Genomic DNA, 19,268 nt, shown 5'->3' with positions numbered 1-19,268 from the left:
GAGCAGCGGGCTATCCAGCTTTTGGTGTCGGGCGCAAATTCAAAAGTAAATTCAGCGCCAGGATTATTCAACATGATGTTGGAAGAGAAAACAATTTAAAAGCCTTATTCACAGTGCCAACATCCTTGCTTTTATTTCGTGTGATCGTCATAGGGTTTGGGAGCTAACATTTGATAAATAAATATTATTAATATTCGATTACAGAAAATCCGTCGGGGGGAAGTTGAGCTCTTTGAAAAATGGAACCTCTCGTTCTCACAGGACCGTACTGGAAAGTGGCAAAATCGTCCCTGGACCAAACGTCCTCGGAAAGACAATCAGAAAATATTAACGATGGAAATGAAATCAAAATACCCCGGTCACGTTCCTGATTGTCGTCAGACTCACTGAATGACCCGACAGTTGACTGGAAAAGAGACAGCAAGCCCGAGGGAGAGACTATCAGGCCGAACCCTGCAGTCATACGGCCGCTCATTGGGCGTCCAGTAATAATATCGGTGTGTTTGAAGAAAAACACGTGGGTAAAAGCAGAGTGGCTGATATGAGGCGGAGCGGGGCCACACCAGAATGGTCACCGGTGTCTCTTTAAAGTTTAATTAAGGACTTAAGCGCGTCTCGGACTGGGCAAAGAATGACCTGAATGTCACGGATTCATGCATAAGTCATCTCAAAGCAGCCAGATGATAAATGCAGATCCACTGTTGTATATGTTTCCAGACCATATGGTCCGAAGCCACTGCTAGCGCACGTTTTAAATCAATTCCCAAACGCAAGTTTACCCGTATCGTGACAGTATGTTGGAATAAGGATGGTGGAGGGTCTTTTAGGCTTCATTCAAGATACAAAAATGAGAACCAGTAGCGAAAAGAATGGTTGAGAGATGTTTAGACAGGCTACAAGTAAATCAACTTAACTAAGTAACGATTTTGGACATCCAATTCAATCAGACCCGCAAGTGACTTGAAATTTTCATCATCATGGCCAGCATATAATAAGTTTGTCGTCGACGAATGCATCGTAAAACAGAGAGCGGCTTGATCCGATTTATGAGTATCTCCCATTTAATTTCCGAGCAGTTTGACTGCAATGATTCCACTGCACTGTTTCCTGACTTTTCATGACTGGATTAGATGACACCCAAACGGGTAGGCTAGGCTGATCAGTCAAAATCGGCTTTAAACTGTGCAAACTCCCCGTCGATACGATTACTGCAGCCCAATGCAATCAAGTCATATTCACTTAAATCGACAGTTAAGTTTCGGCATCCAAGTTAATTTGTTCGTTTCCGTACACTTATCCGCATGACACAGCACGTACAGTACACTGGTACGTATAAGGTTTCAAAAATATAGTTTCGGCATGACTCACACGTCCATACGTGATGATGCACGCAGCACCGTAGCACCGTAACTACACCGGTGGCACTGATTTCTTCAAAAATTAAATTTATTCACCCCAAATTTAACTCCAAGACATTAATTGCAATCCAAACCAACGATACATCAAGTGTCATAAAAATAAGAAGTTTTGTTTTTAGGAATGAAAATTGGTACGAAACCAAACCCAATTCCGTACTAAGTTGCTTCCATACGTCGCCGCCCGGGGAACTTCTCCGCATTACGTATAATAAGACAACCTGAAGTGATGACGTCATCAGCGAAAAAAAGACACGTTATACGCGATCGGGTTTTCTGTTTGCCGAAACTAATAATACTGTCTAATATTGGTGCACTTGATGGTAATTGTCGTGAAAAGGGGTTCATAAGGCAGTTTCGTGCAGCACATTAGTTGCTTGACAGCAGTGAGCGGGCCCATTCTTTTGAGTCTCAGTAATTTGTACGGTGAATGCTTCCGGTTTCACCTTACCGATTTATCTCATGCGCGCGGTAACGGAATTCTGCGAGGTCACAGTAATGTAGAACACAGTGGCTTTTCGAAATGGTCGTTCAAATTCAGAGGCGACAAACCGCGCTGAGACAGAGCGCTCTGGCACAATCAATGTTCTCGTTGGGATTGACGTCGTGGTCTGGCTGCTACGTCATTGTTGTCGTGGAATGTTATTAAAATAGTTACCGGACGAGGTTTCCTTTCATGTGTAATAAGTAATATACCGCGCAATATATTACCTTATCGCGCACGCGCGCGTGTGTGTAAATTGGGCATTTACGAATGGAAAATCTCTCTCTTTCCGACTCGGTACGTCGTCATTTCCTTTTAGCCCAAGTCCACGACCTCGTGGGGCCAGACTACATGGTTTGAAACCCTCTAACAGACAAGCCAACGGCAGACCATTTGCGACGGAAAGAGGAAATTTGACGGGAATTGTACAAGGGATAATTGCCTTAGATATCTGTCCATGAAGTATACCTTTGGGGCTTGTGCCGGGGTAGAAAAAGTACTATACCAAGAATGGCGTGATTTAGTGCGTCGGTGAACTTCAATTATGTCATGCCATAAAAAACAGAATCACATTTTTACAGCCCATAAATCGAGGACTTTGCGACGACATTCTTGTAAGAAGGGGGACTTTCTAAACCAGGGCGCGGCAAAGGGTGCAATACATGTAATCTGGGTTTCTGGTGAGTGTTACCGAAACAAAAACTTCTCAAGGGAATAAAAATTGTTTTACTTCGGAAGAAGGCAGGGATTTGGGCAACTGGAATTTGAAGATCCTTGAGGTTGTCTTACCAGCTATAGCAATGACATATTTGGAATGTTTGGGACTTTTACAACCGTCTGTACATCCTTATCCATGACGAATGGACTTCGTATGGGCAGTTGTTATTGGTTCTAACTTGGGTCACGAAATAGAATTTCGCGTTGGCAATGGGGATTAATAACGCAGCCATTCACATTTTAACTACCGAATGGGTCCAGTCAGAAAGCGTCTACCTAATACAAAGAAGGCCGTCAAGATGACCACTATTTCATAGTTAATGGCATTGCTGCCAGTTCTGACCAAGGAGCCCGACAGGCCACCACGACTTGGCGTCGCTCAACATTAATTTTGCAAGCACGCACGTTATTGAACAATCGTGCACTACGGTGAGCTCCAGGCGAACGGATGATACGGAGACGACGCACTGCGTTTATCGGCTTGTAATTTCAACAGTAATCACCTAGTTTGTAGCGATTTCAGATGGAAGGCTCATCCTGGCTGTGCTCGGCGCACGCGCCTGGATTATACTCGCTATTCCTTGGAGAATCAAAGTAGATTATTTAATGAATACGAAATAAATTGAGGCATACGTTCTCAGAGCCACTATTTCCAACGATATGAAACAAGACCTTTAATCTTGTAACTGTTTCGAGCATAGCCTGCCTTGAAGGTTTCCGTCAGGAATTCATGTGTTAATATGCGCAACTAATTCACTGTCTACTTTGATGGTGCATTTCACAATTTAACGCACTGAATCAAATTTCCGAGCAGCACAAGAGAGCTGAACTTTTGAGAGGTGAATGTTTTTCCGGCAGAACTTTATACTAAATGCTCCTCAAAAAGTTGCATAAAGGTTCGAATTTCTGTGTGCGCTTCCACAATTAGTCTCGGGAGGCATTGCAGTCCTGGGGTGATTAAGTGGTATAATTTGGCCTGTACTGTATATAGGATTTTCGCATCGGTGTCCCTGCTCCAGCAAACCAAGACAGGAATAGTGCATCGGATGGGTCACTGCAAAGCAGCCGTATGTTACCCACCACTCCGACAGGAGCTTTCCCGCTGCGCAGCGTCACTGACCGCGTCAGCTCTTAGAGAGTATCACCTCGGCCAGATACAGGCGCTGTTCAAGTTCCTCGCAGCATGAGGGAATTGCAGTGAGTGAGCCGACGGAAATCAACAATCGTTCACCCAATACTCGCCACGGATGGATCCAAGATAATGGACGGCGCGTCCATTTGGGAAGACTTCCTTTATCCGACCCGAGGAAATGCACTCGGGATATGGGAATACAAACGTCCCAGAGCAGCTGACTTCTTTGTGACACGCGATGCATCCACCGCGACAAGCCCACTCGAATCTTTGTGACGACTGCGCGGTCTCTTGTTCGAACGCTCGCAGCAATTAGTTACCACTTTTCCTTTTCAACTGTGGTTTGCTTTCAGATATTGCCTGACTAATTTACCTAATGCAATAAGGTTGCCACCAAAACTGCACGGAGATAATTTTCCGTCAGTAATCAACAGTATTTTTATTCTCTAGGAGATGAAAGCCGCGCCATCAACGCGCGTGCTCCTCTTTTTTAGTTGGCATCTTATCCTTTGGATTTAATTTATTTGGCTCCAGGCACACTCTTATTTGACGAGCCATATTGGGAATCTCATCAAGTGAAAGGGTAATACAGTCGAGGTTCGATGACCAATTATTGTTCAAATATTGTCCAAACATTGCGCCTTTGGGAGTTGCAAAAAGGCAATGACATGAAAGATAAATGCATGCGACTCTGGTCACATTGTAGGCTTCATATCATAAAAACGGATGTTTTAGCAGATCTGGCATAATTTGTATGAGACAAGATAATTAGAATTATGCAGGCCTGAGGTCACTCGCTTTGTTCATCCAATGAGACACGGTTGGATTCTTTTCGGGTCGGCCGGCTCGGTTCGATTCAGATTGATTCGGTTGAGCTCAACACGACGTCACAAGTACTGGCCATCGTCCGACAGGTTCGTCGGTCACCTGATTTTGCGGGCTCAACTTCAGCAAAAACGGTCAGCCATTAATGTTGACCAAATTCAATACGTTTCCTGTCGTCTTTTCTCAAGTGTGCTCCATTTCCTGACAGCTCTTCGTTTCGCCCGTGTTGGTGATTTAGGGCAGCATCTTGAACTCCTACACAATGAAATCTGCTTCGCATTTGACATGATGGCTTCAGACTTGAGCAGTCGTCGCAGATGGAAAGCCTAGGTTTCATGAGGAAACACTAAGTGATTCCCCTATTTGGAAGCCGACTTTTGCATGTTGTCAATAGCCGCAACGACTCGTGAAAGCGGACTACCATTCAGCACGTGAATGATCAGGTTTGGCAGGGGCGCAGAACTTGAAAGTAGACGGAGTGTTCCTCCAGAGTCGTAACGTGATATAACATCCACAGCACTCAAATCAGATAAATATTTTCAAAAGCATGCGGTTGGAAGGGTAAGGCATGCCAATAAACGGGCAATAAGTAGTTCTATGTTATGTTTAATTCCAGCAATTTTGTACTTTCTTTGTGTTCCTGTAACGACATCATCCCCAGGTCAATAATGCGCATTTTTAATAGTCCGCTTTGCACTAGTGAGTGAGTGCAAACTCATTGTATCATTTTTTATGGGATCACGAACAGGATTTGAGACAACTTTTTGGCAGATTGATTTTCGAGACAAGTTCGGGGCAACTTCACTGTTTGCGAAGCAATGTCTCACCTGGAGTGGAATTTGTAAACGAACCTCGAGCGCTGTGTAATAATCCGACGCACTTTCATGGCGATGTAAAGGATGAAGCGTGAACAAACCAAACTCTGGGGAGAATATATCCTCTCCACCGGTTGTTGATTAATTTCTCATTAACACGATAAATCTTTCACGGCTTTCTTCTTGAATAATTCATCAGCCCACACAGTTATCCGGGGATTAAGGGCTGATTATATGACTTTCCCGCGGGGGGGGGAGGAGACAAGTCACCAGCGATACATCACTGACAGCCCATCACTGGTAAATGGGTTGTGATGAAGGGGAAAAGTGAAAGGCGGTGATGGGGGAAATTACGTGTGTAGAACGTGCAGGATCACTGCCTATATTCACCACAAGACGCATATCTACTGCTGCAGCATGGTATCTGGCCGTTTTATCAGTTGAATTTGGCGACAATGCGCTTGGTTTGTGCACATCAGCGCAATACCAGTCTTTAGCTTTCCTTAATTGCTGTTTCAGTCACACTTCCTCGAATTATCTTGCTTGTCTCACAATTTTAGGAATAATGAATCAGCCTCATCCGCCCAAATGCTCAAAGGTGCACTGTACCGTACTTCGAGGAAAGTTTAGCGCACCTGCACCTATCAGTTGTGCGCATTAATAAATTAGGGAAAGACTGGATTGCAAGATTACATGGCCATCAATTGAGGCGCAGGCTAAAGATACAGTCATTCATAGACTCACAGACATCTATGTTTCCAGCTGCCAGCTAGGACGCCTTGATTCTGGGCGTCAAATCCAACAGGGCTTTTCTGGAGCTTGATAATCAGTTTTCATTCCATATTGGTGTCATGAATTCTGCGATATGTATTTCGTGGACAAGCCAGCTGTGTGCCTATAAGGCTAGTGATGTGTATTCACCTAGTTGCACATCAGAGGTGCCCGACTATGACTGTTATGTCACTGTGACAATTATGCACACAGACGTAAGACACGATTGAGAGTTGATCAAATTACAGGGGTACATCTCTAGTAGGCCTAACTTCTGCTGCATATCTGGCTCGGGGGCGGGGATTTCCAGTAACCTTTTTGAAGCAGTGGAGGGCCAGTTCTCGATGATTAACAAATTACTGTACGCTGACTGAGTGATATAGATTAATCGCTGTTTTCTCTGGAGGAGATTTCAATCTTTTTTTCTGCATCATATCGCATCTCATTCAATTAAAGACAGTTTGCAGCCCTCTAAAGCTAAACTTCAACATAATCAAAGACTCACAGAAAGAGACCTTTGACCCATTCACATGGTTGCCGAAAATGTAAAAAAAAAATACACTTGACAAAGATATTTTGCATGGCACTCCGATCGGCAAACTGTGTTTTCTCTGTAGGCCTAAATGCAATTCTGTGAAGACATTAAACTGTAATGAAAAATTTAAAGCAAAATCGATGAATTATGCTGTGCTTGCTTACTTTAATGTAGCAATGAATTATCTCCCACCGTTGATACTTTAGATGAGCAGGTGTTGGTCTTCGGGCGCCATTTCGAATATACACAACTGTACAGCGAAACGTTACAGGGGGCCTCGAGCGTCTGCGATTTCGTGCACTAATAGCTCTTATTTTACAGTTGTCATGATTTTATTAACGATCAGCGTAATTAAGGGTATGATTTCGAACACTCAGAAGGCTTATGGGTGTTCCTGGTGGCACACACCACCTGCTTACACCTTTACAGCACTGTTAAACAATGCAGCTTAGCAACGTCAAGTGTTTCAGAACAGGGTTGCTGGTACTTTTGCACGTCCTGCTTCGATCTTAAATAAAAACAACATTTAATTCTAACATGGACCACAATAGCACGGCTCTTTACCAAGAGGACGCTTCCAATGGAATGGTTACCTTTCGAATTTCAATAAACATTATGTTGGAGCTCACAGAAATCGTGCAACGAATCTTGCCCAAAAAGACGTGAGATGTCGAAAGGAAGGGAAGATAGCTGCTGAATAGCTGCATTCATTACTAAACTTGAGAGATTCAACTTCTCTGGTGATTTTCTGATTGCGTATTTCTTCGAGATTGTAATTAAAAAAAGTTACTGTGAATTCAAGAATCACACACTCGCCCTTGGTAATGAAGTGCAAATTCCCTATGGCTGGATATAGCATGAACAGTACATGAACAATTTGATTGAAGCATTGACAACAACGAAGTAGTAACGGTGTATGGGAAGGACCGCTTGCTGTAAGTGGATGACAGTGGAATGTTTTCAGAAAGAAATGCTTTGAAATCTGTTTGGATTCTCTCTGAAATTTTCAAAGGCGACATGGCACTGCAGCAGTGTTGACCTTCCATCATCAATAAGCGTGGCACTGCACTATGTTCCCCTTTTAAAGTTTTGACTACCGAGTTAAGAACTGAGTCACAGGACGCAATCTTTGCTTCTTTATTGGAGAACGATTTTTCTCAAATGCTTGTGTCCGTAGTTACAAACTTACCATGATTCGAGAATCGAAGGTCTTGACACTGTCGTCCACCAGGTTCAGCATCTTGTACGGGTTGGACCTCCAGTTCTTACGGCCGCGGGTCTCCCGAGGAGGCACCGCCGGGTAAGTCCAGCGGTCCCTCTTGACCTCTTCCTGCGCCTCATTCTGGTGCCACTCGTCGGGGTCGTATAAGTCCAGGGGCACCGCCCATGAGACCCCAAGAATGACTAGCAGGACAAGGCCGGCGCTAAGGCATCTCAGATCAAGGTTCATGGTTGTTGGAGGGAGTGTTCCCGATTGTTGTTCACTTAAGAGAGATGGAATAATTAAACACAGGTTAATATCGATTCATCCTTGAACCCTCAACATCCAATGACCAATGTTGACGTCACGCTTTGTTTACCCGTGCGCTTTCCTATAGTAAATACAAGTAAACAAAACGTGATATCATTACGTTTTGAAGCTATCGACACGGTCATTGTTCCGCCAACCGAAGTGCGTTTATATTATAATTATACATGTATATGTTATCCATATGGCAGTTCTAGGCATCCGTACCTTGGACAGTCACACTGACATAAAACTTCGAAACACGACCAAAAGGGTACATCTGGAATTGCATTTATCCATAAATATTCCGGAGGGACAGGTTGTAATTGGTGAGCTGTGGAACGTTGTTTGATGAGATATGAAGAGGCCTTTCGCATCCGTAATGAACTGTTCGTGAATGGATTGGATTTGGCGATTTGGCTTAATGTCGACCTCTTCAGAATTTATCATTTATAAAATCCAATGTCACTAAGATATATGAATGGTAAAACGTTTAACCAAAATTAGTTCACTTTTAGTGATATCAAAATGTCTGTTAGAGATTGACGCATTGTTGGGCGTAAACCGCCTCGAGATGGTACAAAAAGAAAAGTGAGACACTAATTCATCGCTCGGAAAGAGAGAGGATTATAGACAATACGCTCGTGAGAGTTCTTTTTATGAGAGTAATTTTTAACAAGCTTAGCCGTGAGCAGGAAGGGAGTTGAACGGCAACTACTTCACTGACAGTGTGGAAAATATTTGGTCAGATCTATCCCTCACGACCGGTAAGATCCGAACAAACATGATGCATGATGTCAAATTGCTCAAAACAACTTTCTAAATAGCAAAGTCGAGATGCATCCCTTTGAGCAACACGGTTTATGTTGCATTAATTAGATGTCCCTTTGCTGCGCCGATGTAGCCACTTAACTGTGAAGGGTGACCAACTCAGGCGTAAATTGCATGGTAATAAAAAAATCTAACACGTCTTATAATCAGCCGGCGTTTGTGAGCTCATTTGGTTGAAAAAAAAATCCACTGAATGTGGCATTCGTAGCGTTAAAGGATGGCAGTTGAACTGTTGAAATTCGTAATTATGCAAATAGCCATGGTGCGTCTAGCACAGTGACAGGCCGAGTGAAAAGTTACAGAATGATTTAAGATCATTCGTTGAAAATTTACTTATTTTGTGCCTTAATACTGAGTCATTAAATATCAAACAGGTACGTTTTTGTGTTGTAGTTTTTTCAGACTCAAATACATATCAATTTGGACTATTTTAATCGTCTTTTGAATAGCCCGTTGGAAATTGAAAGGATAAGATTATCTGATACCAAGACACCAAACGTTTCAAATTGTACAAGTGTTTGGTAAAGTATTTTATTCAAATGATACATTTCAATTATTACTGAGCACAGGAATAAATTCGTTGTTCTCTTAATGAAGTGGTTGCGTTCAACAACTTTTAGATATTGGGTTAAAACGGCTTTTCTAAATGTACTTTGCAGCGTAAAACCCTAACAGTCCCAAATCCTCCGATTTCAATATGATTTTACATACACCCTACGTCTAAATTGTTCTAAATCGATGGTAAGAGTCCAAAAGAGGCTTCAGTTTTTAACACCCCAAGCACACAGCTCGGAATATAGACTAACGAAGTAACCTTTGTTTCAAATGAAACAGGCAAAATGTGAATGATAAAGCACCGAGCTTCCTATAAACTAATTTTGCCACACAAGCTTGACATGTCTTATTCCACTGCCCGCCTTTCACCACCTCACATCACAAGCAATTACGGAGAACCCTGAAGATTTATGAGAATCACACGGCATTTGAACGTACCTTGTGAAGGTCTACTGGTTCAGGCGATGCCCAATTAGCGCACGTGGGTAATATTCTCGCAGAATTTCAGTTAAGGTCTGTTGATGTCGGTTCAGTCGCCCTTCGGAAGCGTTCGCAGAGCACGACTCGGTAAGCTCGACTGCTGACGAACCGTGGACTGTGCGTTCTGTGGTTCACCGCCTTCATCAGATATCATCGCTAAGCGATCGATGCGGCAGGGTGAACAGGCGTGACGATTGGTTAGTTGAAGTTCCGGGCAGAGCAACCTACGCCCTGCGCACATGAGTTTTTAGTTATGATTGGCTGGTGGCATTTCATGAATAGTGAAAAGTACGCATACCGGATCATGAATTATGTATGAAATAAAACTCAATTTCGTCCCGATGAAACTTACTTTAAACACCCACATTTGGAGGTGAGGCAATTCTTGTTATCAAGGGAGTTTTCAATTAATGCATGTCCCACTTCTTCTCCATCTCCACAATATAGGATTCCAGTGGATTGGGAATTGTTTTGATGTCATCTGAAGGTGTTTGATAATTCACATAAGCCAGCGACAGTTACCTCGTTGGTTTGCTTTTCAACGATAAATTGGCGCATGTGTTTTAAAGCGCATGTGCAAGCTACATTGCGTGCAGTTGAGCAATTGTGGCGTTTCCACGTGGGAAGGTCACGTGATTTTGTAGCTATCTTCGTGAAACTCTGCAGTGCTACCGCATGTTTTCTCCATCCATTCCTTTTTTTAAATTGCGATGCTGTACTGTAAGAAAATAGAGGGTATTCGTTTGCTGTGTGGTGAAGCTTCTCCTTTTCAGCACCTCAACAGCATGATACCGAGGCAGGTAACGGTAATTGAACACAACAGGTGCTTTGGACTTTGAAATTAATTTTCATCTCGATTTCTCCTTTTCATAGCTCGGGAACTCCGTGTTCGCTCTGCCGCCTGCCTACGCGGCAAATGCTATCAGACGTTGTTCCTAACGTTTGTTTTCGCCAGACGCATTTTTTTTTTAAAGTTCATTTATCAAAGTCATGGATACAGTCAAATTAGCATGCTAATTATTCAAACGTCATTGAGGTTTCAACTAGCCAAACTGATTGCATATGGTACATTTTCATGAGGCGATTAATGACATCTGGTTTGGAATTTGCAGGCATGAAAATGCAATATTCATGCAAAAGTATTATATTGAAATGTGATATACAGAAATCCACCAAAAGTCAACATGAATGACCATGTTAAACAAGTAACAGGGTCTAGCACAAAACCTCAATTAATATGTGCTTTTAAAAATTTACTCCAGATCTTGGCTAATGTGATCCATAAAATTCCTTATTTATTAGTATTGAAGATACTTGTATTTGAGGATTCTGTGGTGCTAATTTGACGTATGTCATAGCACGTCCACGTTCCACTGCGTGCGGTAATGAGATTGGACGTGAAATTGCAAAGGAAAAACCTTTTAGCGCGAACGAAGGAGAAAGTCAGCACACAATCTTCAGAAAGTGTTGAAATCAATCTGCGGTGGAAACTTCAACCAAGGGATGTCAAGTACCTGAACATTACCGAGGAACGCTTTGGGAAAATATCAGCCTTGGTGAAGAAGGTGGCCTTTGACGACTGCACCTAGTTTACATACCTGTCACCGCCGTACCAGGATAGATCTGCTCTCAGGCAGGATTGTCGCTGAGAGCGCGTGGGCCCACTCGTCCAAAAGCAATCAACTTTAAAAAAAAATCCGTCACAATGAAGTGCTATCCCTATTTTAGCTTTAGTTATGAGCTCATATTGCCTGGATAGGTGTATCCTGAGGGATTTTATAGGAGGAAAGTATAGGGTTTGCAAATGTAAAATGATATAAAAAATAAGGAAAAATCGGTAACAAGAACAATAAAGTTACCGTGGCCTACTCTATCTCATCGTGTTTGTAAAATGGTAATACTTCTTAAGATTTAAAACTGTGGACTGTACGCTCTAGGCCACCCTCCGGTAAATCACTTCCATCCCTTATTCACTCGTTGCCACAGGCCGATCAAAGAGTGCTTATAACCCGAAATCTCTTCGAACTGATGTTGTTTAATATACAAATAACGGATGTTCACGAGTACTTTGGTAAGAATAATTTCACGAGGTGACAGACTGTTTGTTCTGTTCCACGAGAATGTTGTGATTAGCAAGTTGAATTGCCAACGCAGTGGAGCAGACATTCTTTTACGAGACTGAAGTGTGATTCCAAGGAATTATTAACGCGTGGCTCATTATGCTTGCAAGACACTATAAAACTAACAAAGAGATAGGACGCATGTTGGCAATTTGCCCAAGATTGGTAATAAAACCAACTTCGTCCATTTTTCGGCAAGTTCATCCCCCAAACGTTGACCACATCCGTCCCCATACTCCATTCACCAAACAACTTAGTTTCACACCAACATTCCGTTGAGGTAACTACGGCCAGCATTAAATTCTAAATTTCTGAAAAATTTTCCTTACAATCTTAAAGCTTATATTGCCATTGAAATACAAATCATAATTGTGGCCAGAATGAATTCACATTATGTACCTTTAAGGCCGAATGTACACGCGGCAAAGTTACTTTATGCCGACATATGTCAATAGTAACAAAGCGGCTTTTGAAAATACAATCAAACATGATATAGGCAAGACGTAGTAAGATATTTGGGGCTGATATCTCGAGTCTTTGTCTCATGGCACAAGAAGGAAACTAGAATATCTCAGAAAAGGTCTTTTGTGTGAAACGTGGGTATAGGCCTGACAGTAACAATTTTTTATTCGGAGTTGCAAGAACCTTCAAGGTTTAATAGTAATGTTATAGCATGATAAAACATTCATTATTAAACGCCTTACATGGCAAGAGTCAGAGATTTCACCACATAATTTTCATGTTGATATCGCATGAGCACCTTTTGACAAGATCCACCCCAACGAATCAGCCCCTCATGAGGGGCTGTAACATGCCTTGCACGGCCTGCACAACAGCTATCACGAATCGCCCACCCCGGTTGAAGCCGGCTAACCAGGCCGCCGCTCACACCCCTAGTTGACCCGCAGGAGCTCACCGCCAACCCAAGCGGAATAAGGGAGGGGGGGACTTTTGAGCGGTCGGCGAGCCGAAGTGAAATCACGCCCAAATAATTGCCCAATTACGAAGTCTTTGAGTTTATCAGTGAGGCGGAGGCTATTCATTCGGGGTAATTTTGCTTTCGCCCCCGTAACGCAAAGTTGTCTGGGAATGGCTGAACTTTTGCTATAGTCCTTTGCTTTTAGGTAGTCTAGGACATAGACGTTTCTTATTTTTTCACCATTTCTGGCTAACACCCCCCCCCTTCCGGCGCTGGTTGTTTCTTCTTAGGATTTGCGTTCGTTTTTAATTGCATATATACCTACTTTAATAGTTGCCGGACACCTGAAACTTAGACAGCTATGGCGACAAGTAGGAGGGGGTGCGCTGAGATTGGACCTCGTGCTGATCATTAATGGAGACGAAGAGCTCTAAAATAGTCTCAGAGCATCAATAACAACACTTTGGGACTTTTGCCCCATTTCATTTCAATCAAAATTACGGTAAAAACTGAACAGGACTAGGTTTACCGTCTGCCCGAAATATACCCTCAAAAAGCAAATTCGCGCACGTACGGTTAACAGCCACATGCCTGGCGCTAAAAGCAAACTTTATGCACGTGCTGCTAACGAAGTGGGACTGACGCAAACAGAATAGCGCATCCATGCAAGCAATACATGACAGTGACTAGTAGTAGATGGACGCTACTAACTGCAATGGTTGGCCTATACGTAAGGTTCGGTTTCCACTCTGTTTTGTCTTCCCATTAAGTCCCTACCGAAGAGACCAACCAAGGAACTATGGTGACCAACTGTTCACTTGCACCGGTCAATGCCATTGGCAGGAAGCATTATGTAAAAAAATTCAAACTTAAGTTACTGCTTTCCATCATCAAAGGTGGCCATCGAAAATGTTTTAATGTCCGGTGAAACGTCCCAAGGTTTTCAAACATTTTAATAGGATGTGACGACAACAATCCTTTTCTATAGGGCCTTATTACAACGAAAGCGAGAGACTGACCTTGCAAGCGTGCATCGTCCACTTGATTGGCTTTTATGTTATAGCTTAGCAACAAAGCAACCCAAAAGATGATTTGCTTTTCAGTGAAGCCGCTTTTTTCTTCGATGTAGAGATTCCGAGCCAAAGGCATAAATATATACACTTATTTATATTTTTTAATAAATGGATCTGCTTTAGTGGTGCTTTTAAAAGATGCAAATTAAGCCAGCATGTCGACCTACCTGTGGATAAAATTTAATGATAAATTTACCATCAAGAAAGTCACACGCGTGCTCTCATTAATATCAACCAAGGTGCATCTGAATAAGGCATGCAATCTATCCTTAAAACCCTTGGGTCGTTATTTCAACACGGGTCCCCACAGTGGTAACGATCGTGGTCCCTGGACATAAAACGTGGACTCTTCAGGCTTGATGACTTGCACTTTGGTGACTGACTTCCTTATTTAAGTGGCGTTTACCCCCCCCCCGTGTCGTAGCCATGCTCCTCAAATTCAGCAATCCCCTTGCTAAATTGTAACCAAGGATGCCTCCATCTGACAACGAGAGCAGAATTACTGATGGCGAATATTAGTGTAACTCGATATCTGCAAGCAACGGAATGACTCTGTTATGAAAGCGCCATCTGCCCAAATGGCTTACGCCTAAACCACGTTGTAATAATACTCTCATCTTTCTAGGCCTACTGGGGCTGACGAATCACTGGTCATTTCATGTCTGAAGGAGCTAGTCCCGTGCCCATTTGTGGTTTACGGCTGTTTTAGAGTCTAGATGTTTCCGGTTTTGTTCCCAATGGTTTCAGATATCATAGATTACCCAGTTTGTCTACATCGGGAACTTTCAAGATTTGAGTTCGGAAGCTGTTCACTCGTCAAGAAAAACAATCACGACAAAGTCAAGAATTCCACCAAATTGTTCTGGAGGGCGCACATGGGCCTACACGGCATAAATCGCTACTGTAGCCGATCCCATAACGAGTCACCGTAAGTTCCTGCAAGACCAACACAATTCAAGTCTATTCCAATGAAATCTGAGAAAAGCATTCATTTGTCTCTGCTCTCCCTGTCATGTTTTGTGACTGGATTTGTCAGAGGACATGAAACGGGCTTGAATACAACAGCAAATTAAATGCATTCTTCTCAGTTTCATATTCATTTCGTTGCATATGTGTGGGTCGACAACTCAGCCTAACAAGGCTCTTTCTGCGAACACAAGGTTTATTATTACTGTCTATTTTTTTTTATCCAGGCGAAAGTGAAATCCAAGGGAATTCCATGACGTCATTCGCTGCAGTTTCGTTGCGTCTTTCACTGTAACCCTAACGAATTCACCTTGAAATCTGCCCGAAGTAACGACAATTTCTATCACTTGAATTTCTTGTTTTTTTAATTTTGGTGCCGAGGAGGATGTGGGTGTTGCTTTGAAGGGCAAAAGGCAACGACATTTACAGCCTGATCTACAATACTAGCGATTCACAACAGTGAGCCTCGAGGAGTTTACAACGCGTTGGCCAATCACAACGCGCGAAATCTGTCGACCCTTTGAAAATGCGCATTGGGTTGACAAATTTCGCGTATCGTGATTGGCCAACGCGTTTCATACTCTTGGAGGCGCACTATTGTGAATCGCCCGTATTACAATGGCCTACTCGGAGCTCATTTAAAACATTTCCATAGGGTGTAGCCTTATTTAAGCCTGTTATGCTGTGAAATGGAATGCTTGCTTTTCAAATAAAGTTAAAAGAAAGATGTGCCAAGACCAGCACTTCATACTTCAAAACAAATACAAAACTTTTAAAGATTAAAACGTCCCTCTCATGGGAAGCTGGTAAATTACTGATATTTAAAAGGAACTCAACCTATTTGCACAGAGTCTGCCCAATATTTGCGACTGTGGAAGTTGGTCAATAAATTTCTGTCAAATTCAGACAGAAAAGTGGATTTTGTAATAGAAATGCACTTGATTCAACTATTTCAACACTCGACCACGGACAGTCAACAGACACGCTTATTTTATCGGGGACATAATGGGGGAGGCGAATCACACTCAATATTTTCAAAGTTCCGGTGTATTTGCAAGAAAACGAAATAAAAATCTAATTTCTTGTTTAAATATAAAAGAGAACCTCTCATGCCGATTGTCCGCCCCCTCCGACTTTTATGCACCTCCATTGTGCACGATGTATTTTGACGTTATCCCATGAATGCGCGCAATTTACGATATTCTGCCGAAGACACCACCAAATCAATGTTGCCATTGGGAATTTCTTCTGTGGTCACTCTTGGGTCTTTTTACGCATGACAGGCGCTGGGGCTCTAAAAAGAAAATCGATGCAGTGCACGGTGGCTTCAGGTAAAGACTTCAGCTTTCTGTATGAAATATGCAGTGAGAGCTTTTTGCGACCAAAACAGCAGTCAGGGGAAAGATATTAATAAAAAATTGAGGTGGTTCCCTTCGTTAATAGCTGGGGGACTGCTGCGGAATAAATAACAACAGCGATTGCTCGCCCACACGAGGGGGAGGGAGGTAAGAACTGGAGCGTATATACCAGTGCAAGAGATGAAATGCCAATCTTAATTTATGCACAAAATGAGCAAAAAGTCTCAATAACGATTTCAGGGAAATTCAATTATAATGTAATGGCGTTTCTCCGCAGGGCCCCTCGTCAGTAATATTCAGTCTAATATTCCGATTCATAAAAAAGGCAGTCGATTTCTTCGTTCTACCAGGGCTCCGCATGCTCACGGCATATAGCTGCTATTTGTCGCGTTTATCTTTTCGCGAGTAAAATTTATTACACCAGACGACTGTCTTCCCTGCTCGCACCCTAGTGACTCGACAAAGCATGATCTCAGAGTGTATGTCTGATATCCAGGCTATGTACAAAGATGCATTGGTAGTCACTAATTTCTTTGTGAGTAAACTTACTTCCTAATAGAATAGGCCATTTAGGTGGACTTAAATTTGCGCCAACACGAATGTCATAAACCTGGACTTAGCCATGCGTTTGCGACCCACTCCATCTCATTTTATAAGAAAAGCCTCGCTTCGACTTCCATACGGACCAAAAACGGTGGTGGCACTTACCATTAAAACAACAATGCAGACAGTTGTCGATTATCAGCAATGCTAATTGCGCCATTTGGTCAACCTCATGTTCGAATTTCTGCACCTATACGTCTGAACTTCTTTGCAACTCCTTATGACAGGGCAGTAGCAAATCAATTACCTTTGCTCAGCCACGTTGGCTACCTCAGCTACGTTTTATCGCACTAGTCTTCAAAGACAACATCGGGAAAAAATCCAACGACCAGGGGTAATGCTCGCTACCAGTGATTACTTACATTGGCAGTGTTAAAATTAAAAATTGGCAGTCTTAAAAATTAATTAGGTTTTACAAAGACCGTGAACAGAGGCTTCTTTCTTTCTTCCTTCTGGTTCTTTCGAAAATGAGAAATGTACGGCTTGAGGGATGAACGTGTGCGGTAGGTAAAACTGCGTCACGACTTTTGCTCGAACAGGGCATTTTTAATAAAATTTACATACTGGGCTATGATCTTCGACCGTGCTGAAGAACGTCTCCGTCCTCGTCCATCAATAATCTCAGACAAATCGAAGACGATATTACAGTCAGTACACTTTTGCAAAATTGACAAGAGATTTGAACCCCTTCCATGAAAAACATTCTGCTGAACTTTGGCACTGATTTTTTCCCCCACGTTCTCGAATAGCTACATAATATTGGTCACAAAGCACGTTGTCCAACGCCAGGAAGTCTGGGCCATTACCCAATCCAGTATTTTCCAACCTGGCGAGCGTGCGACAAATCTGACGGACGGTTATTGTTATCGGGCCACGGAGGAGCGCGGGGAAAGGAGGAAATACAACAGACTTGTTATTGTGGTCCCCGATCCCGCTTCTCTGGCCACCGAGGGAAATCTGGCGGACGGACGAGACACGTCCAACGGGAAAGCACGGCCGCTTACGAGACGCTCGTCGCCAACAGCCCAATGGAGGCTATGCTATTAAAAACTACAGATCTATACAGCTCCGGGCGACTTTTGCTGTGGTGGTTCTATCTGACTTAAATGCACTAACAAATTCATTTGTCACATCTTGCCAGATGACAACTCTCAGGCGCCGCAAGCAGACAGTACGCAGGCACAGGTAGCGCGTCAGCCATAATTACATTGCTGTGTATCTCACGTTATGTTAGGTTGCATACAGTTACTTGGACGGCCCGCCCTAAAGGGGTCAACTAGCCAGATCGTGGGTGAGGAGGGATTGAAGTTGTCTCTGGCAGATGTTTTAATCAGATTTTGTCTTTTTTCAGAGCGAATAAGACTCAGTTTAGTTGCTAACTGGACCTGTTCGCTGGATCGATAATCATTATTATCTTTACCTGACGACAACTGCTGACTTATATTGGCCTATTTTCTGGTTGAATACTGGCGATTTTACAATACTGCGCCTCCAAGAGTTTGTAACGCGTTGGCCAATCACAACGCGCGAAATCTTTGGACCCTTTGAAAACGCGCATTAAGTCGACTGATTTCGCGCACATGTGATTGTTAACTAACACCCCAACAAACAAACAAACAAAGCAAACAAACAAAAACCCCAACACCCCAACAAACAAACAGCTCAATTGATCCAATTAGGTAGGTAGATTAGGTAGGTTAGTTAGTTAGTTAGTTAGTTAGTTAGTTAGTTAGTTAGTTAGTTAGTTAGTTAGTTAGTTAGTTAGTTAGTTAGTTAGTTAGTTAGTTAGTTAGTTAGTTAGTTAGTTAGTTAGTTAGTTAGTTAGTTAGTTAGTTAGTTAGTTAGTTAGTTAGTTAGTTAGTTAGTTAGTTAGTTAGTTAGTTAGTTAGTTAGTTAGTTAGTTAGTTAGCCAACCAACCAACTAACCAACTCACCAACTAACTAACCAACTAACTAACTAACTAACTTAGTTAGTTAGTTAGTTAGTTTGTTTGTTGGTTTGTTGGGGTGTTTGTTGGGGTGTTGGGTTGTTTGTTGGGTTGTTTGTTGGGTTGTTGGGGGGTGTTTGTTTGTTTGTTTGTTTGTTTGCGCGGTGTTTGTTTGTTTGTTGGGGTGTTGGGGTGTTTGGGTGTTTGTTTGTTTGTTTGTTTGTTTGTTTGTTT

The 19,268-nt window shown here is 42.6% G+C and overlaps 1 protein-coding gene across 1 annotated transcript in view; it reads right to left on the bottom strand.

Annotated features, from left to right (window-relative positions):
• LOC110980380 (uncharacterized) overlaps positions 1-10,209 on the bottom strand; it is a 28,778-nt gene extending 18,569 nt beyond the window's left edge. The window contains exons 1-2 of the mRNA XM_022237002.2: positions 10,026-10,209; positions 7,884-8,178 (exon numbers count right to left, since the gene is read on the bottom strand). Of these exons, the coding sequence (XP_022092694.1) occupies positions 7,884-8,144 (261 nt within the window). The 5' untranslated portion in view covers positions 8,145-8,178; positions 10,026-10,209. The remainder of the gene's footprint in view (positions 1-7,883; positions 8,179-10,025) is intronic.
• Between the last annotated feature and the right edge of the window lie 9,059 nt (positions 10,210-19,268).

This window comes from Acanthaster planci, linkage group LG07 (genome assembly GCF_054643075.1).
Source record: "Acanthaster planci isolate LZ-2023a linkage group LG07, COTS_SCS, whole genome shotgun sequence".
NCBI lineage: Eukaryota > Metazoa > Echinodermata > Asteroidea > Valvatida > Acanthasteridae > Acanthaster > Acanthaster planci.
This window is presented reverse-complemented; position numbering and strand designations above follow the sequence as displayed.